Below are 22,098 nucleotides of genomic sequence, written 5' to 3' on the forward strand. Positions count from 1 at the left end.
TCCCAATATGGCGGCAGCCGCGTGTCCTCCTGGTACCAGCAAAGCATGGCAGGATATTGAGTCTAAGCTGGACAGACTCTTTTAATCAATTTTGGAAGCCAATAACAAGCAGGAAGCCCCAACAAGCTCCACCACAGCCCCAACAAGCTCCACCACAGCTAATTTTTTATATATATTATATGTTGGTAGTTTCAATGTCCACTTACAATTGGTGACATAACAGCTGTTATTGTAACACTTTCTAAATGCTGCGATGAGTTTAACAAAGCTTTGTAGTTGATCTAACATTTGTCTTGTTCCTCTTTCTTTTGTCGTGCTTTCAGAAGTTCCTCTTAATACCAATTTCCTGTTCTGTTGATAATTTCACTTTTAAAGGGGGAAAAAAAAAAAGTTTGTCATCATTCATTGTTACAATGTATTTACCTGTTTCAAACTATTAAAACGACAGTGTTTCAAGGACATCCCACATTCATAGGTAATGTATTATAAAAACATGAAAAAGTATAATTGCCAAAAAATAAAAAAAATGATGGGATATACTTAGCAGAAGACTTGGAGGTTTGTTTCGTGAGGAACTAAAATTTAGTCAAATTTAGGCCGATTAGGTGATCTGCCAAAATTCTGACTTCCAATCATTTCAGTAATTTAGTAACATTACCAATCCTTGCACCAGTAAAAAAAAAAAAAAAAAAAAAAAAAAAAGTAAAAGTATGTGTGTATATAAAATTATTTGTTTTTGGTTTGCCAAATCTGTACGCAATGCTGTTCCCATTTATCTATCCTCCATAATACATAAATATGTCCCGTCTAGGCCCCTACGCTCTATCCTCTGTTTATACTCCCACCTCTGATGCTCACCTTCAAAACCTCTCAAGGGCTGACCCGTTCCTTTGGAACTCTTCCCTTCTCTGTTAGATGCTCACCCAGCCTCCACTCCTTAAAAAAAATCATTAAAAACTCACTTTTTCACAAAAGCGTATCAATTAAACTGTTAATAGCTCCCAATTGATTCTTCAGGGAATACTATTCAACCAATCTACTTCTCTATGCCTACCCTTGCCTTTTGTGTCATTTTACCCCACTCCCTCTAGCATGTAAGCACATTGAGCAGGGCCTTCAACACCTCTGTTCCTGTGTGTCCAACTTGTCTGGTTACAATTACATGTTTGTTAGATCACCCATTGTACAGCACTGCGGAACTTATTGGCATTATATAAATAATAATAACCTGAGTCTAGTGTTGAAAACCCTCAGCGCTAACCAGCCTATTTTCTGCTGAAGAATTGCCTCATTTAAAGGAACACTGTAGGGTCAGAAACGTTTTCATGATCCTATAGTGTTAAAAACCACCATTTAGCCCCCCTGGCCTCCTCTTGCCACTCTAAATATAGTGAAATCTTAATTTTATTAAAGTCTGCAGCTCCTGGCTCTGCCCCTGTCTGCCTGTGAACTGCCCATGTCTGCTGACATCATCAGAAGTGGTGGTCTGAGCCAATCAGTGCTTCCCCATAGGATTGGCGGAAACTGTCAAGGAGGCAGATCAGGGGCAGAGCTGATCCACTCAGCTCAAACAGAGCCCTGGCCAATCAGCATATCCTCCGAGATTAATCAAATGAATGCATCTCTATAAGGAAATTTCAGTGTCTGCATGCAGAGGGTGGAGACACTCAATGGTAGTGCTGCTTACTCTGCATCACTCCCCAAGGAAGCAGCTTTAGCAACCATCTGAGGAGTGACCAGTGAAGTTATCACTAGGCTGTAATATAAACACTGCATTTTCTCTGAAAAGACAGTGTTTACTGCAAAAAGCCTGATGGGAATTATTCTAGTAAAGGAGTTTAAGCATGCGTGGGATAGGCATAAGGCTATCCTAACTATAAGATTAAGGCCAAGGACTAATGAAAGTATTTAGAAAACTGGGCAGACTAGATGGGCCGAATGGTTCTTATCTGCCGTCACATTCTATGTTTCTACACTCTCTGCGTCCATTATACACGCATACTACATACTTTAGGGGGCAGCATTTCATCCTTGGACCCAGGCAACACAAGGTCTTAGAACCACCCCTGAAGAAAGCACTGAAATAGTACGCTCTAATTCGAGTTGGCCTGCTTAATTGGCAGGCAGCCTGGCATGCATTCACTGCCAGTAATTCAGGGGAACCCACCCTCTCGTATCAGTGGCTGCACCATTTACAACCTCCAACTGATATACCGCTTCTCAGGAAGCCAATGTTGGTGGGTATGCTATACTGTTTAAACTTTGTTTAATCATGCCAAGTGTGGTCAAGGTATCAGATTTGCATCGCAGTGTATAGGTGTATATATTTGCTTTCCCCATACTATTAGTAGGAGTTGTATTTTTTAGTAGTGAAGGGATGCTTGGTTTTCTTGTGAACATTTGCACAAATCATTCTAGCAGCATGTAGATTGATGATTTGTTTATAGTTGCAAAAACCTGTGTGGGTGTGTGAAATCAAACTAAATGAGTCACTTAAGAACCTCACCTACAGAACCTGAACTTCACGCTTCATTATTTTGGAGTGATTACTATTCATTTCTTTCCTTTTAATTTCTTGTTATGTTTCCATTTGTAATAGACCTTCTCCGCTAACCTCTCCGAATACATACATGTTAAGGCAAATTTATTTTTTATCATGACTATTACATATGAAATCATATTATAATCCTAACTCTCTAATATACTTTTACTGAGGTGGAGTTACAGTTAATCTAAACGAGCCAGGGCTTTTCAACATCTTGCCTGCCCTGAAAGCTGTGGATTAAGTAGTTTGAATTTTTTTATTGAATTGACTACACCCTCTGTCCTCGCTTCTAGTTTCTCCCTCATAAGGGAACACTATAGTCACCAGAACAACTTCAGCTAAGGATTCCGTTTTGGTGTATAGATCATGGCCGTGCACTGCTCAATTTTCTGTCATTTAGGAGTTAAATCACTTTGATTATGCAGCCCTAGGCACACCTCCCTGTATGTAACCTGCACAGCTTTCGTAAAAACACTTACACTTCCTGTAAAGACATCTGTTTATACTTCCTTTCTTGCAAATTTTGTTTAATTTAGAATTTCTTATCTCCTGCACTGTTGATCGTTTGCTAGACCCTACAGAAGCCTTCTCTGTGTGAGTCAAGTTCAATTCACAGAGCAGGAGCACAACTTTTTAAGTAAGTTACATCTACCGTATATACTCGAGTATAAGCCGACCCGAATATAAGCCGAGGCCCCTAATTTTATCCCAAAAAACTGGGAAAACGTATTGACTCGAGTATAAGACTAGGGTGGGAAATGCAGCAGCTACTGGTAAATTTCTAAATAAAATTAGATCCTAAAAAAAATATATTAATTGAATATTTATTTACAGTGTGTGTATAATGAATGCAGTGTGTGCGTATGTGTGTGTGTATGAGTGCAGCGTGTGTGTATGAGTGCAGCGTGTGTGTATGAGTGCAGCGTGTGTGTATGAGTGCAGCGTGTGTGTATGAGTGCAGCGTGTGTGTATGAGTGCAGCGTGTGTGTATGAGTGCAGCGTGTGTGTATGAGTGCAGCGTGTGTGTATGAGTGCAGTGTGTGTGTGCATGAGTGCAGTGTGTGTGTGCATGAATGCAGTGTGTGTGCATGAATGCAGTGTGTGAATGCAGTGTGTGCAGGGCCGGTGCAAGGATATTTGCCGCCGTAGGCAAAACATTTTTTGCCGCCCCCTCCCCCCCCATATGTCCTGACTTCCCCTCCTCCTCCCTCAGTGGTCCTTACCTCCCCACCCCCGTGTTCCTTCACTCCCCCCCCCCAGTGGTCCTGACTCACCCCTCCCCTAGTGGTCCTTACCCTCCCCTCCCCTAGTGGTCCTTACTTTCCCCTCCCATAGTGGTCCTTATCCCACCCCCTCCCTCTCATAGTGGTCCTTATCCCCCTTCTCCCTCCCATAGTGTTCCTTATCCCCCCCCCATCCCTCCCATAGTGGTCCATATACCCCCCCTCCCTCCCATAGTGGTCCTTATACCCCCCCTCCCTCCCATAGTGGTCCTTATACCCCCCCTCCCTCCCATAGTGGTCCTTATACCCCCCCTCCCTCCCATAGAGGTCCTTATCCCCCCTCCCTCCCATAGAGGTCCTTATCCCCCCTCCCTCCCATAGTGGTCCTTATACCCCCCCTCCCTCCCATAGTGGTCCTTATCCCCCCCCCCCTCCCTCCCATAGTGGTCCTTATCCCCCCCCCCCTCCCTCCCATAGTGGTCCTTATCCCCCCCCCTCCCTCCCATAGTGGTCCTTATCCCCCCCCCTCCCTCCCATAGTGGTCCTTATACCCCCCTCCCTCCCATAGTGGTCCTTATCCCCCCCCCTCCCTCCCATAGTGGTCCTTATACCCCCCCTCCCTCCCATAGCGGTCCTTATACCCCCCTCCCTCCCATAGTGGTCCTTATCCCCCCCCTCCCTCCCATAGTGGTCCTTATCCCCCCCCCCTCCCTCCCATAGTGGTCCTTATCCCCCCCCTCCCTCCCATAGTGGTCCTTATCCCCCCCCCCTCCCTCCCATAGTGGTCCTTATACCCCCCTCCCTCCCATAGTGGTCCTTATACCCCCCCCCTCCCATAGTGGTCCTTATCCCCCCCCCTCCCTCCCATAGTGGTCCTTATCCCCCCCCCCCTCCCTCCCATAGTGGTCCTTATCCCCCCCCCTCCCTCCCATAGTGGTCCTTATCCCCCCCCCTCCCTCCCATAGTGGTCCTTATCCCCCCCCCCTCCCTCCCATAGTGGTCCTTATACCCCCCTCCCTCCCATAGTGGTCCTTATACCCCCCCCCCCCCTCCCATAGTGGTCCTTATACCCCTTTTTTTTGTTATTATTAATTTTATTATTATTATTATTTTTATATTATTATTTCTTATTTTATTATATTTTTTTTTCGTCCCCCCTCCCTGCTTGATATATGGCAGGGAGGGGGGCTCTCCTTCCCTGGTGGTCCAGTGGCAGTTCAGTGGGGGGGGGAGGGGGGCTGGCAGAGCTGTAACTTACCTGTTCTGCAGCTCCTGTCAGCTCTCTCCTCCTCTGCGCCGTCCGTTCTGCTCTTCTGTCAGCTCCCAGTGTAAATCTCGCGAGAGCCGCGGCTCTCGCGAGATTTACACTGGGAGCTGACCGAGGTGCTGACCGGACGGCGCAGAGGAGGAGAGAGCTGACAGGAGCTGCAGGAAAGGTAAGTTACAGCTCTGCCAGCCCCTCTCTCCCCCCAGTCTGTATTATGGCAATGCAAATTGCCATAATACAGACCTTGACTCGAGTATAAGCCGAGTTGGGGTTTTTCAGCCCAAAAAATGGGCTGAAAAACTCGGCTTATACTCGAGTATATACGGTAATTAAAAATGAAACCATTTTATTTTAATGCAGGCTGTGTCGGTCACAGCCAGGGGTTGTGTGGCTAGGGCTGCATAAACAGAAACAAGTGATTTAACTCCTAAATGGCAGAGCATTGAGCAGTGAGACTTCAGAGGCATGATCTATACACTAAAACTGCTTCATTAAGCAAAAACTTGTTTTGGCAAGTTTAGTGTCCCTTTAAATCAAATCTGCTTTTTTTGGTATGACAAGTCCACACTGTGTCCCTAGGGCATTGCTAGGATAAAAAAAAAAATACCAATGGCTTGAGCCCAAAACAAATTTTTATGCCATCTACCTAAAACTTGGTCCCTGAGTCTGCCCACAAGGCCCTCCCCTGAGTCTGTGCAAAAGGATAAGTAAATTTGATGCAGTGTGTGTTTGTGGTGTTGGATAAGGGCTTTGGAGGGTTGAGCATTTTATTTTATTTTTAAATTGTTTATTCCTCCCACCCTGCATCTTACCTGTGGCCAGGGAGAGGACACACTATATACCTTGGTGCTCCAGTGGCACAGCAGGTTATATAGTTAATGGGGGGGGGGGGGGCAGGAGGGAGACCAGAAGTCTCCATCTTCTACCTACAGCTGCCAGGGAGGAGGTCCTCTCCTCTCATGACCCCGACATGTGTTGTGTGCGACAATGCTCTCACAGCCGTGGCTTGTGAAAGGACACTGACAGAGATGGGACTTGTAGTCTCCTGGCCCCCTCTTAACTATAGAAGACAGTAGGGGCCAGCAGAGACATATATAGATATTTTGATATCTATCTTTTAAACATTGGGGGTATAGGGCTCAGGCCCCACATGTGGCCCTGTCTACACAATGCTGCATTTGCTCCTTCCCAGGCATGAATGAATGAAGGAAATGGTCAGACTGCTCTGCAGCAGTCTTGCATGCATCAAGAGATTTATTTTTTATTTATTTTTTTAAAATCACTGACGCTAGATGTTTGCATCAGAGTTGATAACTTTTCATGCCGATTTTTCTCCTACTGGTGTATTTTGAGGACTGTAGTAAAATGTTGCATCATCAGTGATTTGCTGCTCACGTTGTTTGCGCGGTTGGGTTTATTCTGGTTGCCATGTTTTCCTAACTCTGCTGGTCTCTTTGTAACTTATTGGCACCCAATCTGGATTGGCATGAGGTCCATCACTGCTTTGGGTTTTTTCCTTTGTTGGGTACAGTGACGGTGTGTAATCCATAGAGAGTGGTAGGCTGCTAATTTTGAACTTTCAACTTCATTCTTTCAGGTTGGTATACAGTATGTATTTAATTTCCTGTTCATGGGTTATATAAGCAGTATAGCAGCCTGGGGACATAAAAGACCGGATGATTCCCATCGAAGATTTGCAAGGACGGGAGCTGATCGCAGTTTTCTGCCTGCAATACACAGACATTGCTGCTAGTTAAGTGTTAATACCCCCACTTTTAGTACTTTTGGTTAACTTTTTAGAAAAGAACACTGATAAATCTTCCCCGAGGTATTGCTGCATATTTTATCTGTAGCTTTTCACATCTTGTAGGGTTAATTCAATCCTTAAATTGAGGTGATCTGAAAACTAAATCTCAAAAGTTGTCCATATCTGCAGTTTTTTTTTATACTTGGCTATTTCAGTTCTGTTTTTAATTTGTGTTTCGTGCCATAATGTGGGGTTCATAATGAGCATCATTGCACAGTCATATGAAAAATCGCTGAATCTAAAAATAATTTGAATGAACAATTTCTTTGTGGCAGTAAACATGCGACAGAGATTAACGTTTTGCAGTGTTGAGTCTTGTGACACCCTTGTGAAAACCACTATTGGAAGGATATCTAGTAGTAGATAAATACATGCAGTATCATAATGGAATTCTTAACATGCTCTCCTAAGCAATGATATTCCAACCTAAGGCTCTTTTAATTTTTCATTATTAATTTATTTTCATCAACATATTGCATATAACAAAACTGATGCAATATAAACTAATGATGGTTCACAAACTTTGTAAGTTGTTATGATGGAGCGATTAGTAAATTATTTTAATGTGATACTAACTTATAAGAATTCCCTCTTAAAGTGCAAATCTCACCTATCAATTCCTCCAAGTTTTTTGTGCAAATATTTCTAAAGTGCCTGCCTTATAAGGTGCAACTCCAGTACTCAGATTTGATTTTTTTTTTTTTTTTTTTTTTTTTTTTAAACCTACAAAATAAAATATGTATATATCACTTCACAAATTATTTGAATTACTATAAAGCCAAGTGCATTAAGAAATAAACCAGTATTAAAATGACTTGTATTTTGTGCAATTTACAGTGCTTATAGCGCAAAATCAAAAATAGTGATAACCCTATACATTTTTAATACTTTGTTTTTTGCGTTCCGTTCTACCCACAGTATTGTTGAACCGCTCTTTTATATAGGGATAAAACCTCAAAAACAAAACATAAAACACAATAATAGTGCAGACAAATTTGAGAGATTAAATAAATCATTAAAATGCTAACTCACGAAGGAGGAGCCAAGAATGTGGCTGTGTTGTCACCTTGGAGTCCTTTTGTATGGGGACCCCTTTCCCTTCCTTGTGAGTTCGCTTGCTTGTATTGGGATGGTTTTATATAAGAAAAAAAAATTCTGTGCAATATGCAAGGATACCGATTATAAAGTATTTTGAGCAATATATCTGGATCACATTTAAAGGAGCCTTTTTCTGTAGACTCTGTTTGCTGATGCTACCCCATGGAATGACCAGAGAGATCCTTAGTATGGTGGATGTTTCCGGCTTTATTCAGGTAATGTATATTAAATGCCACTAAATAAATACCTTTTGGTTAACAATAAATAAAACAATATTATAAACTGTGATAAGCATAAATATCAAAGGGGGCTTATCTTCTTCTTCCAAACCGCGTTTCATGGGACTTCCTCAGTCAGGGTGCAAAACCAGCTAATAAAAATAATTTTGATGTTGGATGAGAAGGCCTGGCTTGCAATCTACTTTCCAGTTTGTGACAAACCCTCCTTCCCATCTATGTTTAACACCTTGGCGAGGTAACCACCCGGGTACAGGGAGCTCCGCTACACAGTTCATCCCAACGGTGTTAGATGGGGTTGAGGTCTGGTCACTGTGCGGGCCAGTCAAGTTCTTCTACGTCAAACTCATCCAACCATGTCTTTATGGATCTTGTTTTGTGCCCTGGGGGACAGTCATGCTGGAATAGAGTAGGGCCTTCCTTAAACTGTTTCCACAAAGTTGGTAGCAGAGCATTGTCCAAAAAAGGCCTAGCCCAACCCCTTAAAAACAGTCCCATACCATTATCCCTCCAAACTTGACAGTTCCAGAATCCAGTAGAATCCAGTAGTGGCGTGCTTTACACCACTCAATGAGACGTTTGGCATTGTACTTGGTGATATGAGGCTTGTATGCATTGATTGGCCATGGAAAACTTGCAGCCCTTTTTTGTTGTTGCTGATATTAATGGCAGGGGAACTTTGGAACTCTTCAGCTATGGAATAAACAGAGTTTTGGTGACACCATGCGCCTCATTGCTCGGTGACACAGCTCTGTGACTTTCTGTGGTCTTCCCCTTCATGGCTGTGTTTCTGCGGTTGCTAAATATTTCCACTTTCCAATAATACCACTTACAGTTTATCGTGGAATATGTAGCAGGGATGACATTTCAAGAACTGAGCTATTTCAAAGGTGACATCCTATCACAGTACCACTCTTGAATTCACACAGCTCTTCAGAACCTCCCATTGTTTTCACAAACGTTTGTAAATGTAGACTGCATGACTAGATGCTTGATTTTTTTTAATACACCTGTGGTGATGGTCTGATTGAAACACCTGAATGCAATAATTAAGAGGAGTGTCCCAATACTTTTGTCTATATTGTGTGTGTGTGTGTCTGTCTGTCGGTCTTCTGTGTATTTATTTATTTGGAAGTGCTGCAGTAGCTAACTATAAATCTTGGAAAAGGTTGATATATTTATTATTATATATATATATATTTATATATAATTTTTTTTAAAGACTACATGTCAACAGGATAAGACTAACTTTAGTCTATTAAATAAAATTATTTTGTATTTAATTATTTAAAATGCAGCATGTATTACGGGAAAATCCCATGGTATGGGAAAAGAAGTGCATACCTTCCAACATTTCAAGTGGACAAAGAGGGACACTTAAATTTTATGAGTGGGAGGTCCGGGGCAGGGCTGCTTTGAGAAATTTTAGGTTTGAATTTAATTTAGAAAAATAACAATTTATATTCTTCACTAAGACTGGTTTCCAAACTCATTAATTGTAGTTTAAATACTCGTTTAATTTAAATATTATTGCTGTGTCATAAACTCGCAAACCAACAATTTGGAGCTCCTAGAAAAGAGGGATAGAGCAGAGGGAGAGAGGGATTTGGAGCCAAAATAGTAACTGGCTCTCCTAAATTGGGACAATTTGGAGATCTGTAAGGAAGTACAAGTCAGGGGGAGAATGAAGAGGGTTGTTAGCTGTTTTAGAGAAGCGCTATTACAAGGGTGTATAGGACATGCACTGTTTAGTGTATACTTAATGATTAACTATACCTAATGAATGTACATGGCATTTGTAATAACTTTAAAATTTAAGTGTGACTCCAGGGAGCCTCTAGTGGCAGGAGGTATGAAATACCAAAAGCATAATTAATAAACGGGAGCAACCCACATTCAACACAGGACACATAATGAGCATCATTTTTGGAATCTTTGGCACTACAGCAATAATGATCAGCTCAGTACATGACCCAGTAGTAAGAAACTGAGATTGTGACTGATGTTGTAACCGTTAAAATCTGCATCTAAAAGAGATTTTATAAATTACATTTAGCTCCATGGAGGTCAGTTTTCCAGGATCAATATATAACATTTGGGGATTAATAAGCATCACATTAAAAATCCAGGGAAGTGACCGTTGTCCTTTTAAAGTAGCTTTATCACTTGAATTAGATACATTTTTAAAACCGTAGTTTTTGAATCCAGGAAAACATTCTCCTTGGAAAAAAAAAATCCTGGCAGAACTTGATATGCCATCTACAATAAAGCTTGTCATACGGTGGCTCTCTTAAAAAAAAAAAAAAAAACCATAAAAACCCACTTTTTTATGGCAGATTCTTTCTATCCAAGGAGAGTCTCGATAGGCCCTGTAAGGGCAATGCCTGGAATTTTTGTTTTAATAAGGCACACCTTGAACTCAAACTGCAGTGACCAATCGTGAAGCATGCACGAAGTGGATTCCACTTTTTCTTTCATGCTAACATTATTGGAATATTTTCTGAATCATTTCATTTACATTCAAACAAGTAAACAAGACCTGCAGCAAGGTTTTGTATTTATGCATTTCTATTTATTTATTTTTTTGTGTTCTTGGTACGTTTTATTGTGTCTTGATATCATTTTTAAAGAATATTTTGATACAAAATAATTAACCCTCAAACTATTTCTGATCTCTGCATTCCTTCCTTTTGACGTTTTACATCTGCAGTCTAATGTAGTAGTGATGGTTCACTTGGATACATTGCAAATATGTTAACTACTGTTTGCAGAATGAAGTTTTTGTTTACGTTTTGTTTTGATCACAACGTGTACATTTGGCTCAGTCCTTAAGGGGTTAAAAACACCCAGTGTCTACATGCTTTTTTGCAAGTCACAGGGCTATAAGTACAAGTTAGATATTGCTGTTTGAAAATATACATTTTAAAAATGTATCAAGTGACATTGTAACACTGTTATCTGTCGTAAATCTCTGAAAAACACCCCAAATGTACTGTAGACAACCCAGGGTATTCACCTGAGGATATGTTGACACTTACTATGCAGCCATTTTACCACCAATCTTTGCCAAACTTCGCATAGGTAGTTTATTATTTTAATATTTTTTTTTTCACATATATTGCAATTCAGGTATAAATTCACAGATCCTGTTATGTGTTGCTGCCAAAAAACACACTAATATGTGTTCAGCAACATCTCCTGAGTACAGTGATATCACCCATGCATAGGTTTGCTGGGTTGTTTGGGGGATAAAAGGCCACAATGGAGACTTGTGCATGTCAGTTTTTCATCTTGATATATAGGTATGCTTGGCCTATCTTAATGTTACCATCTTGAAAGTATCTATTTCTATAAAGTAGACATGCCAAGGTATAAGCCCTGATGCAAACAGGTTTGGTCTGTACTCTGCCTCGACAGTGACGTCTGCCATGCTTTCGTCATGGATGGTAGTTAGTATATTAACATCCTTCCTGTCCTTAAATTTTATTGCAAGCACTTCAGCTTTGCACAGAACTTTACATTCACTTTTTTTTTTTAATTTGGCCTCTATGAGAGGTCTGGGGAAATCCTTGGCATTTCTTCTTAAAGTGCCGGATTCCAGTATCTGCAAACCATAAAGAGTTTGAAACAAACGGACACTACTATAAAAAGTATCCACATAAAGGTGGTAACCTTTATTGAACAAGGGGATCAGTAGATCCCATTTGTCCTCAGAGTCAGGACAGCCAGGAGGGTCCAGTTGACCATCTTTCCCCTCATATACACGAAAGGCAAACGTATAGCCACTTTCGCTCTTGAACAGTTTGTACACTTTTACGCCATACCTAGAGCACTTTGAGGGGATGTATTGTTGGGATCCTAATATCCCTTTATATTTCATTAAAGGGACACTCTAGCCACCCAAATCACTTCTTCCCATTGGAGTGGTCTGGGTGCCAACTCCCACTACCCTTAACCCTGCAAGTGTAATTATTGCAGTTTTCATAAACTGCAATATTTACATTGTAGGGTTAACTCCTCCTCTAGTGGGGGGTGGGAGAGTGAGGGGACCTGCAGTGCCAGGAAAACTATTTGTTTTCCTGGCACTGGAGTGTCCCTTTAAGGATTCATAAATGGATACATTTTGTTGGGGAGTATAAACTTCAGAAAATGTGTGCTGAAGATGGTCTACCAGTGGGCGTATTTTATGAAGCCTATTATATTGGGGGTGACAGAGGGTATTATGATTAAAATGTAAATATCTCAGCAGCAACTCATATCTTGCTCTGGACATGATTTGGGAGTGTAATGGACTAGAACAGATAGGGTTGGTGCTCCAGTAAGAGTGAATTGATGGCTTCTTAATAATCCCCATGACCAAGGCTTGTAAGAGCCCAGAATGCTCCTGACTGCACAGCTACCAAGATTGGTGTCAGTAAATTGGGTAGCATATAAATTAGTCTGGGAAGCAATCTCCTCCCAGATGGTATCCTCTCAAAATAACTCCATATATTGCATAGGGGAGAAGTTATCCACATTGACATTAATGCCTACATTGGCACTAAAAGGGGGGATGTTCAGCTCAGCCAACTGTGGAGGTACCCAGTCATCCTCCTCCACATTCAACATAGCAGGGAAAGCACATCTTTTTGCAGCCGGCTCACACACAGATGACATGTCACCAAGAAGGCATATGCCTCCTCCAAGCTGTACATGCGCTTCATGTTTCACACTAACTGACTAAACAAACAAAATACTAACACAATTTTTATTTTTATATTATATCTACTACAAACAGACTAAAAGAGACTAAATCAGCAATCCCTAAACTAACTCCTGTTAAAATAATTTTTAATGGAGATTTGGGGGAAGGAAACTGGCAGATTAAGACGCAGATTTGTAACAGAAATTTAACCAGGGAAGGGGATAAAACAGAATTTTTATTAACTGCTGATACTTTTATAAGTCACTGGAACACTGCTGGCAACAAATTATCACGATCTCTGTGTCTCTCTCCCTCACAAAACACTACAGAGGAGAGAGGGGCAGCGATCACTGTCAAAGTGAGTATTTGTAACACCCTACTTTGACAGCAGTCAATTGTGAGCGATCGGGCAGATGGTAACAGCGGGATTTCACCGGTCCTCAACGGTATTTTTCCGATGACGTTCCTGAACCATCAGCGGTCATGAAGGGGTTAAAAAATGTGTCTGCCATTTTTCAGAAAATGCATTGCCATTTGGTGTTCTAACTAGGAAATTGTCCATCTATCACTTTTATGGTAATAATAAAAATAAAAAAAACTAACAAAATAGAATTATTATTACTGGAATTTATAAAGCCCAAACATATTCTGCAGGGCTGTACAATTGGGGGTGGGGGGGACAGTAAAATATAAACAAACCAATACAAAAGGTAAAGAGGGCTCTGCCCGTGAGCTTACAACCTAAAGTACAGTAATACACACAGTTTAGAGAAATCTAATGGAACCATAAAATATGTATAGCCCGCTCACCTCTACTAGTGTATACAACTTGGCTCTCAGTAGATGACAGATACGCTGGTATTGAATAGCACTTCCCCAATTTTTAAGCATGTGAAGCAATTGACCCTGTTTATTTATTGTGTTTTACCTTTATTATTTATTGCCCTATATATCTATGGCACCTCATTCTTATTTCTGAGAGGCAAAACACATTTATATCTAAAATTAGTAATGCTCTTTGTGATTGTGTTTTGCCTCTCAGAAATGAGAATGAGGTGCCATAGATATACAGGGCAATAAATAATAATAGTAATAATGTTCAATAGGCTGAGTACCATAAATACTTTGGATATGTGTGTTGTCTTTTTCTGTGCTTATCTACACACTAGTAATACATTAGCTTAATATAAAATATAATGCTAAATGGACTAGAAATTCTACAAACTCTTATGGATTTCTGGACTGTGAATATTTTCCAGCCTTGAATTTTACAGTTGGGTAATTGAAATGTAATGGTATACGAAGGGGAAATTGTATTTTTGGTTTCTCATACATTGCAGGCCAATAACCAGTATTTAAGGACCACAATAATGGCTGTAATTTCTTCTAGGACAAGAACGCTTTGGTAACATGACAAGAGTCTACTATAAGGAGGCCGTTGGAGCATTTGTGGTATTCGATGTGACAAGAGGTTCAACCTTTGAAGCGGTCATGAAATGGAAATCCGATTTGGACAGCAAAGTTTTCCTTCCAGGGGGAGGACCTATTCCAACAATTCTACTTGCAAACAAATGTGACCAAAAGAAGGAAAATATTGCACAGAGTCAGGCCCAGATGAACACCTTCTGTAAAGAAAATGGCTTTCTTGGATGGTTTGAGACCTCTGCAAAGGTAACCCCACAATTTCTGAAAATGACAGAGGTAGCTTGATATATATATATATATATATATATATATATATATATATATATATATATATATATATATATATATATATATATATATATATATATATATATATATATATATATATATATATATATATATATTCTAAAGAAGTGAATATATATATATATATATATATATATTTCACTTCTTTAGAACTCTAAATGGCCCATAGAACTTCCATAGATTAAATCTCACACGCATAATGAGATATTCTAGGAATTTATTATGCAAGCCATCACTTGTTAGAGATGATGGGAAATAGCAGGCTGAGGCAGAAGAAACGCCAGCTCTCATTTGCTATAGCTGCCCTTAATGAAGTCCAACACCCAATTAATGATACTCAAGACCAATCAAACACTTGATAAAATGCTCTCCGTGAAGAATGCGTCCTCCTTTTTAAAATTAATTCACCCCCACCCCACCCAAGTTTTCAAATCTTACAAAAAGTACAGATTTCAATAGAAATTGGTAGTTTTATATATGTACCTTGTTACACCCTGTGGCTGTCCAGAAGACATCAGGTCCTGGTACTGCCTTGTTTGTTTAGCTAAGCCAAACTCAAGAGGCAGCAATTGCCCAAAGAATCTGCCTTGCAAAAACTTGAACTGTGTTGGGAAGTCTTTGATTGGACAGACACAGAAAATCTGGGTTGGAAAAGCGAGGGCTTGCAAAGGTTTAGACAAATGAACTGCAAGCTTTTTTTCAGATATACCACCAATGAAAAAATGCTTAATTAAATGCATGCACATTTTTATTTGACGTATATCTAGTAAATAGTGTTTTTCCCCTCTCTATTTGTGCAGTGGAGTATCCCTTTAAGGACACAAGCATTTTTGCTGTGTGTTCAACCGCAAACTGAAACTCCAGCGCCACATTCTGGTCAACCTGACTATTTCAGTTTTTTAGAATTCTAATTTTACTGCCATCTACTGGCTATTTTCAGTAAGACCGGGGGAATCCCTATTATGCTGAAAACTCTGCATTGGTATTACAGTAAAATTGTTGCTGAGCAACTGGGAAAGTTGAGATGCAATCAGCTTGGCATGTGGGCATGCAGGGGTACCAGGTCATGGAGGTCTCTTCAGAACATGGGGTTTCCCACACACAAGATGCAAGCCCAGAATCACTGTTGCTCGACTCGGGCTGTATGCAGAGCTCACTTTGAGTGCTACATACAGCTCGTTGATCAGTCTGGGGCTATTAAATATGACCCCAGCTTATAAAGTACATTCCCAAGTATTGTTAGATGTAGCATCTGAGGATTCAAATACCCATTTAAGACCTAAGTGTATACAGCTCATTGGTCAGCATGTGACTACTAATTCTGGCCCCAGATTCCTTGGGTTCTCCTGTTACCAGCTGGAACACTGTCCATGCTAAAAAAAAAATACTGCATGCTGGAGTTATTCCCTCTAAGGTTCTTATGGGAAGGACAACCATGATGTATCAATTCCATTTATGCTTAGGTTTAAAGGGGACCTATCAATACTTATTAACATTCTGTATTTTTTGCATGCTCAATCTTTATAGCTTTGCAGAATATTGCACCGCAAGCCCGCCTCTTTGGCCACACCTTCTCATGCCAGAAATATTTCCTTGTCAAATGTATGTACACAGTCTCAGCCCCAACAGCACTGAGTGAGCTGCTTTTAATTTAATTCACAACCTGGCTGCAGACCAGTAGATGAACTATGAAATCTATATAATTTTATTTTTTAGACCTTTTTATATCGCTTACTGCATGGTGATCGTTGATTTAAAAAAAAAAAAAAAAACACACACACAATGTGATTTATATTGTGCAGTGTTGGAATATACATATGCTCTGGCTGCTTATTTCCTTTGTCTGATATTAGTTCTTGTCCCACGACAGCTTCACAAAATGAAATTAAAGCCTGTGATTCTATAAGAACGTCCACTCATTGTTTTCCCTTTTACTGATCTCTCTCTTTATTTGCTTGGTTTTAGGATAATATCAACATAGATGAAGCTGCTCGATGCCTGGTGGAAAATATACTTGCAAATTCCAAGAACTTTCCTGTAGAGGAGAACGACACGGGTAACATTAAGATTGAGCAGGTGGCATTGCCTGCAGAGAGTAAATCACAGTGCTGTTAATCTCTTCTTGTGGATAGACATGACAAAGGACACCGCTAAGCAATCTATATCTGCCGTTTTAACAACCGGACTGCTGCTAGTGATGCTTCCACATACTCGACGATCATCTTACTTGGCCATTATGGTGTTTACATGACTGTTCTTTTTGTTTGCATAACCTGGTTATGGTGTGTTTGTCTTATTCATAACAAGAAGCCATGCACTGTATGTACAGTAATTATTAAACATGAACACATACTAAAGTACTTACTATAGTGATGTAAAATATTTCTGTAAATGAAATGTAACCAACATATTATTTCATTTTGGTTAGTAACCTGTATGTATGAAAAACAAATTAGTCCAAATCCTGCCAAATCTGTTCAAAGCACCAGATTTTAAGTGTATCTTTGCTTAAGCGCAGACAACTCAATCAGCCATTCCTTCATGCTAATTTACTCCAGCTATCATAAAAGGGAAGTGAGACCTGGTCACCTGTAAAATGTACATTCTTTCCTGTTAGCATTTTTGGTCCATAAGTGCAAAATGTCCAAAAACAAAAAAAACCACACTCTTGGCAACCATATTTTGTTAGTTTTTTTTTTTCTGATGTCCTATTGAGTAGTGTTTCCTACAGATTTGCTTGTGAAGTGGTTATGGTCTGTGATTTTGATGCTATGCAATGTATGCAACCTACGGGTGGGGACACTGTTCATCCGTGCTTCATAGTCAAATAGTGTAGTGCAGCTATACAATAAAGATCAATTAAATCATGAGGAATGTTAACATCTACAAAAGTAGCAAAAGATACAGTAAAATTTAAAACTGTAGATTTTAAGTTTAAACTTGTATTTTGGACATATGTTCTCTATTATGTGATATATGTATATTTAGGCCATGGTATATATAGTTTATCTGCTTTTTATTCAGCTGTGTTGTGTATGGGTAAATAACTGCCAAATGAAGTGCCAAACTACTGTCAGTATATATGCTGTGAGATACAGGATAAAAGATAGATATAAATACACACATTTCAAATGTATGCTATGAACCAAACTATATTGTCTTTTAATACAATGGTTTTATAAACAATTTAAGAACAAACTACCATCTATGCATAACATAGAGTAACAGTTTGGGTATTGGACTTCTGTTAAATGTCCTCGGTTACCATTTGCACAGCTCTGTGGAGCAGCTTATGGTAAATAAAAAGGACATTTCCTGTTGTAGTATAGTCTTTAGGAGCCATATTGTGATCATGGCATTGATGTTGCTAGTCATTAATGGGTTAAATGTAACCATAGATGCTGCCTCTATCCTTCTTTGGTGGAGGGCTCTACTTTATTCATTAACCCTTCTGTGTCTGAGGCTTGTTTAGCTTACTCTTCTGTGTGGTACACATTTTCGAGACTCGGAGGAGTAAGACATAGCAACATCTTGCTGGGCTAAGGGTACCTGGCAATTCTTTAACAGTTTACTGTATTTGTCTACTATGTATGTTCTGTTGATCCTGAGAACTTGTTTTCTAACTGTTATATGAATTCTGAACAATTAAACACACTATAAATATGTATTCTATTTTTTGCTTTGTGGTGATGTTAAACGTTAATAAACCCTTTTGACTGCCTATTGAGAACATTTTGAATGTTGGTTTATATCAGACTTGATTTTTGGTATCTGTGGGTTTATTGAATAAGAGTTTGTCTGGTCTACCTGCAGGCAGATACTAACTAGTGCGCAGAAGAACCTTCCAGGGTGTATGTTTATTATTTTTAATTTAAATGTATTCTGGCATCATTTTAAATAGAAACATATAAACATAGAATATGATGGCAGATAAGAACCATTCGGCCCATCTAGTCTGCCCAATTTTCTAAATACTTTCATTAGTGCTACGGAAACATATAAACATAGAATATGATGGCAGATAAGAACCATTCGGCCCATCTAGTCTGCCCAATTTTCTAAATACTTTCAAGTGCTACGGAATCTGTTGGCGCTATATAAATGGCAATAATAATTAGTCCCTGGCCTTATCTTATAGTGAGGATAGCCTTATGCCTATCCCACACATGCTTAAACTCCTTTACTGTGTTAACCTCAAAACCATCAGTGTCATTTGAATACACCATGTACCAGGAGTGGGGTTTGACATTTGTCCACGCAGACATTTGTCCATTGGATCTTAAGTCCAACGCCTTAACCACTCTGCCATCCTGGTGCTACACTTTAAACTAAAATTACATATCTCGCCCAACATGGGTCTCTAACCCACGACCCTAAGATTAAGAGCGTCATGCTCTACCGACTGAGCTAGCCGGGCTGATTCCTACAAATCGGAACTGTTGCCTCTCCCAAGCAAAACAACTATTTCATAAAGATACATTTCACTGAAATTCCAACACAGTCAAAAGATGTATTGAGACAAAGTAGGGACTAGACTGGTGACGATAAGCATTGTCATTTTACCCAGCTGTCACCAGTGACTGCTACAGGGAAATTAAATCTATTTATGGAGGATCCCGAAGCCTCGCTGGATCCTCCCTAGACCTCACTGATATACTCACACATGCGCAAGAGTACAGCAGTGACATCGGCTCCTGGCAGCTGAAGCACCAGGAACAGAAGACAGGGTGAAAGAGGATGAGTCCCCCATGAGGGACAGCTTCAGGTAAGTAAAACTCACCATTGCTCCCAGACCCCAGTAGCGATGTCACGTCTGGTCTTCATACAAATTATGCAGTGTCTCCATATGGTGACAGTTATGCTTTAAAGTGTTCTCTTTAAAAAGTTATAAAAATAGGGAGTAATTTTTACCCCATAATAACTTTTTAATACTATATAATTTTTAGTATTTGGTTTGCCAGTCTAATGTAAGGGACTCTTACCTTAAAACTGCATACTCTGTACATCAGAGATGCAACAATTTCAAACTGCTTGCTACATCTGTCTGCTATTGTGTCCCTTTAATTTATTAGGTGTCTCCCCTTAATTCCAGCATTGGCTAGAACCGCTTCCCAGAACTTAACAGCGCTAGTCTGACCCAATGCACATACACCACGCTCACCGTTAACGCCTTCATTTTTCTCCAAATTTTAAAATTTGAAGATGTTGCACATCCTCATGCAAAATCTGAATATGTCCAACGTCGTTTCATGGAGTTAAACTCCATTTGGGAGAGCAGGACTAGCCTCTAGTGGCTGTCTGGAAGACAGATGAAGTGATCTAGATGTCTGTAGTGTTTTCTTTAAAGGAACACTTTCTTTATGGAGTGTCCTTGAACTGCACTGCCACAGGCAAAAAAAAAGTGCCTCTGAATGGCCTCTGGGCAGGCAAGAAACATTGCGGAAAATGAAAATATTAAGCTAACACACTGAGTAAGAAACGTGGCTAAATTGTATTTCCTTTATTTTCTCTCTTTCATCAGTGATGGACTTTTTCCCACCATGTGTGTAGAGAAAGTTCCTCACTTTGCAGACGGGACATACATAACTGTTGCAGGTACATAGGTTATATATACAGAATGATTGTTAGAGAAATGCCATCAGCTTTTCAAAGCTTTGCAATCTTTCATAACTTTTTAATAACCCATATACAATGTCTAAAAGTAAGCTCATTCGTGAAGATCTTCCTCCACTTTTTGTCATGAGGCTTTGCTAAACCTTCTCTGATAAATCCTCTAAATGATTATGGCAACACATACAAACATAATAGAACTTGCTTTGCAGAGACTTACTGCTCTGTGGGTTTCTTTGATACTTTATACATATAAAATGTATAAAACGAAATCACATGCTAGAAAGGAGAAAGTATACATCCTAAACAAAAGTAATAAAGCCACAAAATCCCCCCCAAAAAATATATATATATATATGTCACACATTTGGACTAGAAGAAAGGAGATTTAATCTAAGGCGCAGGAAAGGGTTTTCTACCGTAAGCACAATAAGGATGTGGAATTCTCTGCCTGAAGAGTGGAGTCTATATACAGGGATATCATTTTTAATTATTGGGGTAATAGCTTCTTGATACTGAAGAGGGCCTGACCATCAAGCTGGACGGACACAACCTATTTCGGCTCCTCCACACTATACCTATAATCAGCATCTAACTTAACTTTTAATATTGAATACTGCAAAGCTGACTCTAGCATGGGAGGGGAATCTCCCGAGCATCCCTCTGTCAGTGGTTCCCAACCCAGTCTATAAGTACCCCTAACAGTCTAGGATTTAGAGATTACCCAGTTGCCAAGTGTTTTTAAAAAACAAACAAAAAAACACACACTTTAGACATAACGGGCTAATCCCTAAGTCATAGGTCCTCAAACTCCGGCCCCCCCAGATGTTGCTGATCTACGACTCCCATGATTCTTTGAATTACATAGATAGCCAGAGAATCATGGGAGTTGTAGTTCAGCAACATCTGGGGGGCCGGAGTTTGAGGACCCATGCCCTAAGTCCTGGACTGTTAGGGAGTACTTGAGGACTGGGTTGGGAAGCCCAGCTGTCAGACAAATTTTGCAGCCTTCTGTGTATGGCTTTGGCAGGAGATGCAGGTGATCTCCCGTGTTTGGTGTGGCTGGGCCTCACTTGTGTCATTGGGTGCGGGCTTCAGGGAGTCACCTGGGACCCTGCCCCAATCAAGGCATCGGTTGATCAAATTGTGCCACATCAGCAAGTTAAAGAGTCCCTTGCCACAATTCCAGAGTCTACAGCAGACTACTGTTCACTTTTCTTTTAATTTGCTTGTTTTTAGGATTTCTTAGTTGTCCTTATTGATGCATGGCCTAAAACACAATTTTGTTATTATGCTAGTCCAGCAATATCAAATGCTTCTTGGTGGTTATACTAGCTTGTTGCTTACACTTAAATATATAAAATAACTTAAAAACTCCAGGTAACTTAACACTAGTACTAGTGAGGTAGTTCAAAGTAGTAGGGAAGGTTCTTTGTGGAACAGCAGACTAGTTTGATAGTAGTGGTATCACGGAATAAAACTTGAAATCCAGTAGGACATGTGGAGAATAAACAGAAAGAGAAACTCCAATGTTATATATATATATATATATATATATATATATATATATATATATAAATTTGTGGTCGGTTAATATCGTATAGTGAAATACCTTGTGATTGGAATTAAGTCGGTGTGGTGTGCCGGAACCGACGTAGAGGGTAGGCCTGAAAAAGAGGGCCTCCCTGAATGAATTGTATAAGAGGGAGAGGTGGGTGGGGTGAACAGCATGCGTACGACAGGTAGGAAGGGGGGGAGTAGCGTTTATATGGAACGCTTAACTCCTCCCACAAGTACAGGCCTTATGGCCTTAAACTTGTGGTCGGTTAATATCGTATAGTGAAATACCTTGTGATTGGAATTAAGTCGGTGTGGTGTGCCGGAACCGATGTAGAGG

At 40.1% G+C, this 22,098-nt stretch overlaps 1 protein-coding gene across 1 annotated transcript in view; it reads left to right on the plus strand.

Moving 5' to 3' along the window:
- Nucleotides 1-17,251, plus strand: part of RAB32 (RAB32, member RAS oncogene family) — a 39,536-nt gene extending 22,285 nt beyond the window's left edge. Inside the window, exons 2-3 of the mRNA XM_063441336.1 lie at nt 14,251-14,531; nt 16,557-17,251. Coding sequence (XP_063297406.1) covers nt 14,251-14,531; nt 16,557-16,706 — 431 coding nt within the window. The 3' untranslated portion in view covers nt 16,707-17,251. The remainder of the gene's footprint in view (nt 1-14,250; nt 14,532-16,556) is intronic.
- Nucleotides 17,252-22,098: the final 4,847 nt, after the last annotated feature.

This window comes from Pelobates fuscus, chromosome 2 (assembly GCF_036172605.1).
Source record: "Pelobates fuscus isolate aPelFus1 chromosome 2, aPelFus1.pri, whole genome shotgun sequence".
Lineage (NCBI taxonomy): Eukaryota > Metazoa > Chordata > Amphibia > Anura > Pelobatidae > Pelobates > Pelobates fuscus.